Source organism: Silurus aristotelis, assembly GCF_946808225.1.
Source record: "Silurus aristotelis genome assembly, chromosome: 3".
Lineage (NCBI taxonomy): Eukaryota > Metazoa > Chordata > Actinopteri > Siluriformes > Siluridae > Silurus > Silurus aristotelis.
Genome location: NC_139576.1, coordinates 8,968,671 through 8,978,974, shown reverse-complemented (window position 1 = coordinate 8,978,974; position 10,304 = coordinate 8,968,671). Strand labels below are relative to the sequence as shown.

Sequence of the window (10,304 nt, the reverse complement as noted above, 5' to 3'; positions counted from 1 at the left end):
TTTATAATATAAATTAGTACTTATAATAAGTACTAATTTAAGAAACTCAGGTTGATCTTTACTCTCGTGACTCAGTTGTTTGGATTTCAAGAGGAAGAAAGAAGAGCCTGGAAGCATGTCTTCCCTGAACCCTGAGATATTCTGGGACTAGTTAAACACTAGTGAGGATTGGAAATAGCATAGTGCAGTACAGGGTGAGAAAAGTACTGTGAAATGCTGGGTACTGCTCCATTTTTGGTGCTTTGTAGCCAAGCCTTAGTGTTTCAAATCTGATTAAGGCAACTGCAGGCAGCTCACAAATGACAATGCCCCAGTGCACAAACAGAGCTTCTTAAATATATTATTTAAATGGATTGGAGTGGAAAACCTTAAGTGGCCTGCTATAGAGCTCTGACCTCAACACTCCTAAACACCTTTGGGTTGAATTGGACTGCTGACTGCACCCCAGGCCTCCTCACATCACCTAGATCAGTACATGACTTTACTAACACCATTGTGGCTTAATGAACACAAATATCCACAAGCACACTCCAAAAGGAAGGAAATTATATATACTGTATACAATATAACACTGGCTGTATTCCAATCTTATTAATGTAATGTGCTTAAAAGTTAAATGGTCAGATCGTGTTCATAAATAAATCAGTATCGAGAGGGTCAGTGTAATTTACATTTCAAGAGATCTCTTGAAAAAGGCTGTTGGATTAAACGCTTTTACAATGGCACAACCTAACAAAAAATAAAACAATAAAGTGTATTCCATGGACACTGGCTTTGTTTTATCTTTAAATGTTGTTTAATCTATTTGTCTGGTTGATGTATGTATTATGTATATGTGAGTCTGGTGCACAGAAAAGGAAACTGCTATGATTTATTTATTTATTTATTTTGCTTTGTTTTATTTTATTTTATGTATTTATGTTAATCAGAATACAATGCAAGACTAATCAGTGCACCACAACCCTAAACAAAGCCCTTTGCTGATGGTGAATCTTGGAGGAGGTCATTTAAATTTTTTTGGTCTAGACATGGATAATTCATTACTTTCTTTGAATTTGGGATAATTTGCATATTTAATCATCATTCATTGTATGATGTTTTCCTCCTCACTACCCATTTTTCCCAAAATGAATCAAATTTCAATATTTCAGAACTGTTTCGCTTGATTATGAGATAAAAGCACCAGCTGTAACAGAGCCAGCATTTGAATTTTAAACATACTTTTATTGCCTGAAGCATTTGCACTATTTTGCTTTTTTTTTGGACTAAGGAGACTGTGGGTACCATTTGCATTTTCTTATCACAGCCAAATTTAATTAAAATACGATGTTTACTTTTTCTTATTGCAATGCATAAAGAGAATGTAACACAATTTTACTCAGATTCCTGCTCACAGGAGCATTGAAATTAAATTTCTGTTAATGCTCTATTGCATCAGTTATGATACTTCTTGTGGAAAATATTGCTTATCTCACTGGGTTCTGTACAGTACATGTATTTGTGCAGGCACTGTTTTTTCTTAAATTTCAAGAACATCACTGAGAAACACAGTGACAGCTATAAATCAATTACCAAAGGTACTAATAATAAAATTTTATGAACAATATGAGTTTTTATTTTTACAAAAAAAAAATTTCATACTTGTTATTACATACTATTACTTAATTGAGTCTGGATTACAGTATTGCCAAGCTTTCAATAAAAGCATCTGCCAAATGAGTAACAATGTCAATGTAAAAATATTAGGCCATGCCCAGATAGCTCTTAGATCAGCCTATTCAGCAGATTCAGCTGCTTTAAAGCAGTCTTATTTAATTTCATTATGAAACATGAAACAGCAAAATAAGAGTGTCATTTTTAATATCATAGATCATAGGGTCCCAACCCCAATCCTGCTCATCAAGTACTTCATATACTGTACATTTTATTGTTTTATTGCTTAAATACATTTTCTTTAACTCAGGAAAGAATGTTAATGAACTGAGTTGTTTATTTAGATTTTTGTGTCAAGGACAGCAAAAATAGGTTGAAGCCTGTTAGCTAATATACAAAGTGGTGATGATGCACTTAATTGGCTTTAGGCTGCTAATTTAATAGTTGAGCTCAATTTACTACAGCACTATGTTGGCACTGTTAGGCCTTTACGTAAGATCTTTTCACCTTCCTCCACTTAGTCTGATTATAAGTGATTTGAATAAATACGTTCATCAATTAATTTAATAACTGTTTAATATTGCTATATTACTGCAGATAGTATAGTAGCAATCATATGTGGAGCAACCAGTTTGTCTGCAACATTGGGTGTCATCTTAAAAAGCAGACTCTGGAACAGGCTGCATGTCCTAATAATCACTCATTACCTTCACCTGCATCTTCCCTTTACACCAACATACAAACATACAAAAACATGTACCATACCATACCATACCATACCATACCATACCATACTACATACACACCATATTACCTATATATATATATATAAATATATAGATAGATAGATAGATAGATAGATAGATAGATAGATAGATAGATAGATAGATAGATAGATAGATAGATAGATAGATAGATAGATAGATAGATAGATAGATGGGTGGGTGTTGGATGGATGGATGGATGGATGGATGGATGGATGGATGGATGGATGGATGGATGGATGGATGGATGATTTCCAGAATGGCAATGAAGATATGCTTGGGTTGGAGTGGAAGATCTCCTGCTCTGACCTCAACCCTACTAAACACTTTTGGGATGAATTGGAACTCGCTCACTGCACCCCAGGCATCCTCACCTCACCTACATCATTGCCTGACTTTACTAACACCCCCTGTGTCTGAATGAGCACAAATGTACACAAGCACACTCCAAAATTTAGTAGAACATCTTCCCAAAAAAGTGGAGCAAATTATAGGAGCAAAATAGGACTAAATGTGGAACAAAATGGCAATATAGTGTATGCACTTGTGTATATACGTGTGTGTGTGTGTGTGTGTGTGTGTGTGTGTGTGTGTGTGTGTGTGTGTGTGTGTGTTTTTTTTGTGTGTTAATTATATGTATTATATCTGGGCTTATCTACTAACATCACTGTGTATCACTGTTATATAATTCTTTATTCCAGTAGTTCTTTTTTAACATTTAGATATATTCCTGTCATTCTGCTCTTCTCAAAACAATTTATTTATTTATTTATTTATTTATCATTTGTACCCTTATACTTGTATACATTGTTTTAGATTTACTTTACTGAGTTTATTATTATTATTATTATTATTATCATTATTATTATTATTATTATTATTATTATTTATTTATTTGTATGTATGTATGTATGTATGTATTTATGTATGTATTTTATTATTGTATTATTTTTATCACATCAAATAATATTTTATATTATTTTTTACTTTTCTATATGCAAAATAGAATTAATTCTAATAGAAAAAATGATAGCATAAATTATCATTAATACTTAAACCATAATAATAATTATGCCATTATATAAACACATTGAATAATAATAATAATAATAATAATAATAATAATAATAATAATAATAATAATAATAATACGTTGAAACGTTTATTCTAGTTGTGGGCGAATGGTCACGTGACGAAGGGGCGGGGCTACACGTCTCGTCCGGATTCCTGAGCGCGAGCCGAATTTCCTGTCCACTTGGAGTGCAGAGCCGCGCGCGCAGCGGAGCTTTCATTCTTTTCTTCAAATCCGGAGCTTCTAAACCCACAAACATCATAAACAAGGTAAGTACATTTAACCTGCACGCTTCACACCTTTTCCTCAGCCTGAGATACATGTATTGTGATTAATTATGAGATTTGGTTTTAATTATAGGCTCATTTTGCTTCGTTTTTCCTCTTTATTCTCTTTTACTTCTCCTCCATTCTACTCACTGCGTCCTGTACAGATGTTCCGAAGTCTCGCAGCTGTTGTGCTGCTGGTTGCAGTTTCCTGTCAAGCTCAGGTAAGTCTTTCAAACTGCAAAATGCATAATAATTATGATATGCTAATAAGTTATTTCTTATTCAAAGTAATTAAGGCTTGGTAGAAATGAGAAACACAGAAATGAGAAAAACATCTGCTATTTGAACTCAGTAAGAACTCACCAAGAGGTTTTTTTTTCCTCCTCTCCACCTTTGTGTGTGAACCCTAAATTCTTTAGATTTAACCCTATTAATGCCAATGCTGGGAAGAATGAACTCTATATCTACTATATACACTACATGCATACAAGTCATATAATGTATCTGATCTATAGGATAACACATTAATTACAACCATTCTCTTTTTCTTTTTTTCTTTTTTTACTAATTAAAAATGAACTCCTGAATCTTTTGGACCTCCTTTACACCTTGTGGTGTCTTGAATACCAGAATTATATATGCATTCCAAGTAGAAATGCATGAAGTGTTTGTGTTCTTATTGAATGCCTCATTCGCAAGTAATTTTCTATACCACAATTATCAGCGGTTGCAGCTGTAATTCAAATCACAGGTTTACATCAATGCGCTTTTATTGTTTCTATAGTAACAGCTCATTCATGGGGATTTGTATGGTGGACACTTTATATAATCCGGGCATAATAATGAAAAAAATAGGGTACATGTGTTTGGTAAATGTATAGAGAATATGATTATGCGGTGTTCATAAATATGGCGATCTCTCTTGTAAAAGACAGATTTCACCGACTTCTTTAATGCAGTTGTAATGCCCGAGTCAAAATGTTCAAAACTATTAAAAAAACGCCCACTCTTTATTGAAGCCAAGTGTTGCGACGCTTATCAGGTGTCTGGATTTTCTAGAAAATATTTCATAATTGTAATTAATGTCACACGTCCCCTTCCATTAGGTTTCTCCACAGAAAGGTGTTGTCCACATGCCTAATTATTATTAATTACAAGCGTTTTATACAAAGATGTATATTTTACAATGTATTTCATTAAAAAGTAACTCAATTCAATTCAATTGTATTTATATAGAGATTTTTAGAAAAGATATTGCTGCAGTGCAGCTTGGCCAGAAACCTGGATATAAAAATCTTTAATTAAAATTTATCTCAAGAAAAAGTGGCAAGGAACACAGGTAAGGATGGCATTTGTTAAGTCTTGCCCCATGGAGGAGTCTTCAAGATAGATGACTTTGTACTTTCTAGGGTTTTTATTTTATATTTGCCTTATTACAGTTAAAAGTAGTTATAAGTGACAACAGAAGCTTGTTTTTCATACATTCCACTAACGTACCTGGGGCTATAAATAGTGATGAATGACATTTTTGTGAATACATTAAAACATTGTAATTATTGGGATAAGAGTGTTATAAGAATAAACACTTTGGGTTTGATATTAAGTTTGGGGGAATAGCAATAGGTGCATTTAACATTGATTCTTAATACAGAGATTGGACAAATTTAAGACCAAATATTTAAACACTTCTGGAGGTGTGAGATCCTGTTTCAACTTGCTAGCATAATGGGATTTGTATCTGGATTGTATCCTGATATTATCTTAACCACATAGGTTACATTCGGAGTCAAATTGGATTTAAATCCTGTCTTTCTTATATTTATTTATATATTTATATATATATATATATATATAGATAGATAGATAGATAGATAGATAGATAGATAGATAGATAGATAGATAGATAGATAGATAGATAGATAGACACACATATACACACAGTGAGGAAAATAAGTATTTGAACACCCTGCTATTTTGCAAGTTCTCCCACTTAGAAATCATGGAGGGGTCTGAAATTGTCATCGTAGGTGCATGTCCACTGTGAGAGACATAATCTAAAAAAAAAAATCCAGAAATCACAATGTATGATTTTTAAACTATTTATTTGTATGATACAGCTGCAAATAAGTATTTGAACACCTGTCTATCAGCTAGAATTCTGACCCTCAAAGACCTGTTAGTCTGCCTTTAAAATGTCCACCTCCACTACATTTATTATCCTAAATTGGATGCACCTGTTTGAGGTCGTTAGCTGCATAAAGACACCTGTCCACCCCATACAATCAGTAAGAATCCAACTACTAACATGGCCAAGATCAAAGAGCTGTCCAAAGACACTAGAGACAAAATTGTACACCTCCACAAGGCTGGAAAAGGCTACGGGGAAATTGCCAAGCAGCTTGGTGAAAAAAGGTACACTGTTGGAGCAATCATTAGAAAATGGAAGAAGCTAAACATGACTGTCAATCTCCCTCGGACTGGGGCTCCATGCAAGATCTCACCTCGTGGGGTCTCAATGATCCTAAGGAAGGTGAGAAATCAGCCCAGAACTACACGGGAGGAGCTGGTCAATGACCTGAAAAGAGCTGGGACCACCGTTTCCAAGGTTACTGTTGGTAATGCACTAAGACGTCATGGTTTGAAATCATGCATGGCACGAGAGGTTCCTCTGCTTAAACCAGCACATGTCCAGGCACGTCTTAAGTTTGCCAATGCCCAGTTGGATGATCCAGAGGAGTCATGGGAGAAAGTCATGTGGTCAGATGAGACCAAAATAGAACTTTTGGGTCATAATTCCACTAAACGTGTTTGGAGGAAGAAGAATGATGAGTACCATCCCAAGAACACCATCCCTACTGTGAAGCATGGGGGTGGTAGCATCATGCTTTGGGGGTGTTTTTCTGCACATGGGACAGGGCGACTGCACTGTATTCAGGAGAGGATGACCGGGGCCATGTATTGCGAGATTTTGGGGAACAACCTCCTTCCCTCAGTTAGAGCATTGAAGATGGGTCGAGGCTGGGTTGTCCAACATGACCCGAATGACAATGACCCGAAGCACACAGCCAGGATAACCAAGGAGTGGCTCTGTAAGAAGCATATCAAGGTTCTGGCATGGCCTAGCCAGTCTCCAGACCTAAACCCAATAGAGAATCTTTGGAGGGAGCTCAAACTCCGTGTTTCTCAGCGACAGGCCAGAAACCTGACTGATCTACAGAAGATCTGTGTGGAGGAGTGGGCCAAAATCCCTCCTGCAGTGTGTGCAAACCTGGTGAAAAACTACAGGAAACGTTTGACCTCTGTAATTGCAAACAAAGGCTCCTGTACCAAATATTAACATTGACTTTCTCAGGTGTTCAAATACTTATTTGCAGCTGTATCATACAAAGAAATAGTTTAAAAATCATACACTGTGATTTCTGGATTTTTTTTTTTAGATTATGTCTCTCACAGTGGACATGCACCTACGATGACAATTTCAGACCCCTCCATGATTTCTAAGTGGGAGAACTTGCAAAATAGCAGGGTGTTCAAATACTTATTTTCCTCACTGTATATATATATATATATATATATATATATATATATATATATATATATATATATATATATATATATATATATATATATATATATATATTATACATTAAATCTCATTTTCTTTACGCATCTTAACCCCCTACCTGTTTTGTTAGATTTGTTTATGTTTCAAGGGGCTTGAGTTGTCACTTGCTATATCGTAAGTACATTTACATGTGAATTTTTACTTAAATGATCCCTAATCCGGATATAAATTCGATAGCCAGGTGTAAAGTGTTTCCCAGAAATCCAACTCTAAAAGCCACACTTGACAATTCAAACCTCTCCTAACATATTACATCAAAGCACACAGATCCTGCATATGCTGAAGTTTAAAGGCATGTTTAAAAAAAATCACAGGTCCACAAGTATTGGTGTCTTTTACATAAGTTAACATTTCGATAATCAGAAAGGTATGCGTGTCAATGTGTTAATGTGGGTGAAATCTTATTAGGACACAATTCAGACACAAGACCCCAAGTGTAAAGGCTCAGTGGTGTGTTTTTGATGCTGATTCTGATAGGATGATCGTCGCATCAGTACACTTGCATCTTTCACCATCGCTGTTAAGTAAACAGTTGTTAGAAATGACAAACCGGTGGGAAGTTGTAGAAGGATGGATTGATTTTGTCTGATTTTATCACTCAGATGCAGCATCTCAAACTGCAGCCCAGAAAATAAACATTAAAGACTCTCAGAATCTAGGTCTGGTTTAGTTATTGAAGGAATGTGTCTTAATCCTGCAGCTTTGGGTTTTCTTTCTGCAGTATCTTCTCCCAGCATGTTTTATTGTCTTTGTCAGTGCTGCTGGGTTTTATTTCTGAGCCGGTGAAAGTTGTCTTTCATGCTGAAAAACGCCCTGATTATATATAAAAAGCCATTTTGTAATTTGCAACCATAAAAATCAGATCTAAGTGGTGTACCGTGTAAGATTGAGAGCATTTCACGAGCTCGCGGCTCATTCACATTATCATGCATGAAATGTGAACGTGGTAGCTTTCAAAGTTTTAAGGCATATTGTAAGATCTTATACTGAGCAATGCAAGACAATTTCTCATATTTGTCAAATCCCAAGTACTTTTTGTATTAGAGGAATGTAGAGATACAACTAATTACAAATATCTTGTTCAGAATGAAACAGGTCATCTAAAGAATAACAGATTAAAATAGGAGATAGACGTTCTTTTATTTTTGAGTTTGAATATGGAACTTGAATCCTGCAGGACAAAAAAGTAATTTGAAGCTTTTGGCTTTGAACAATAGTAACGTAATATAGCCGAAATTGAGGAAATGTTAGAGCTGGAATTCACTAATTTATGGCATCTCTACATTTGAAAAATTTCCAATGTTTTGCAGGACATTGGTTTTACGTTTAAGTGGGAAAAAAAACACACAAATAACAAAAAACAAAAACAAAAAACTTTAGATTTAGGCCACACCCACTTCTAAACACAAATAGTGTTTCGTATAGTTATAATATTGTTTACTATAGTTATATAGTATAATAGTTTTGTAGTTATATAGTATAATACTTTTGTATTAGATAGTACAAGACAGTTTAGAGTCAGTACAGGAAACATGTTAAAAAATGTGCCTGTAGTAATTACTCATATGTTACAGATGCAGGATAAACCTCAGCTTTAATGGTTGACAATTCGCGAGTTAAGGCCCACGCACACACTTTATGTTACCCAGACTTCTTCACCATCTGGTGATCACTGCTACACTGTTAGATTTATATCTCCCTAAGATGCTAAGGAATGATAGGTTTCTTACATGCTCTGAATGGGTGTTGGCCCAAATCTCCGACTGCTGCTTTCCCCATTGTGAACTTAAATGCCCTACAGTCTTTACAAACACACTCACACACACACACACACACACACACACACACACACACACACACACACACACACACACACACACACACACACACACACACACACACATTATTATTATTGGGAAATAACACTCAGTATTGGGGAAAAACACAAATCCAGGACAAACATCACTGCCTTGTGTAAGTCTTTGATGCCTTTGTGTTTGTACGCTTTGTATAATCTTGTCTGGGAACTTGCATGTAGCTGGTATTGATTAAAAATACTGAACACCATTCCAGGAATAGTATTCTAAAGATTGGTGAGTCATACAAATTAAGCAGAGATGTTGCAGTTGTTATATGTTCTCATATCAACCATAGGTTATACTATAAGAAATATTAGTATCCAGCTGTGTTACAGTATTTCGGCAAATAAAAGAACTCTTCGCGTAAAAAAAAAAAAAAATGTTAACCCTAAGAGCGATCGATTAGTGGAAAGATATACAGCGTCAACTTTTTCTTTTTGATATTTGAGAGGAATGTTTAGATCCTGAATCTAGAGACTTGTGTGTGACATTCCCAGGAGATCAGCAGTTTCTGAAATGCTCAAACTAGCCCATCTGGTACACACCACCATGGCACAGTTTAAATTCACAGACATTACATTTTCCTCAATCGCATGTTTGATGTGAACATTAACTGAAGCTCTTGATCTGTATCTTTATGACTTTCTGCATTGTGCTTCTGACACCTGATTGGCTAATTATATAACTGCATGAATGAATCCTTAAGATCCATGAAGTTACTGAGCAACTCAAGAACTAAGTGGATGAAATTGGATTTGGACTGTAATTAATATCAGCAGACTAATACAATGGCTTAGGACTCTGAGTTTGCATGAACAGTTCTGCATTGAAGCACCAATCACTGAACAGTGCACCTCAACAATGATGGAACTATGATAAATGGACATTTGGTCCACCCAGATGAGGATGGGTTCCCTTTTGAGTCTGGTTCATCTTAAGGTTTCTTCTTCATACCATCTCAGGGAGTTTTTCTTTGCCACATTCACCACTGGCTCACTCATTATGAATAAACTAATAAGGACGAAACTAAAATTCACAAAGATTTTACACTTCGTCTTCAGA

At 35.3% G+C, this 10,304-nt stretch overlaps 1 protein-coding gene across 1 annotated transcript in view; it reads left to right on the top strand.

Moving 5' to 3' along the window:
* The first annotated feature begins 3,622 nt into the window (after window positions 1-3,622).
* fstl1b (follistatin-like 1b) overlaps window positions 3,623-10,304 on the top strand; it is a 60,768-nt gene continuing 54,086 nt past the window's right edge. The window contains exons 1-2 of the mRNA XM_083537157.1: window positions 3,623-3,758; window positions 3,923-3,979. Coding sequence (XP_083393283.1) covers window positions 3,923-3,979 — 57 coding nt within the window. The 5' untranslated portion in view covers window positions 3,623-3,758. The remainder of the gene's footprint in view (window positions 3,759-3,922; window positions 3,980-10,304) is intronic.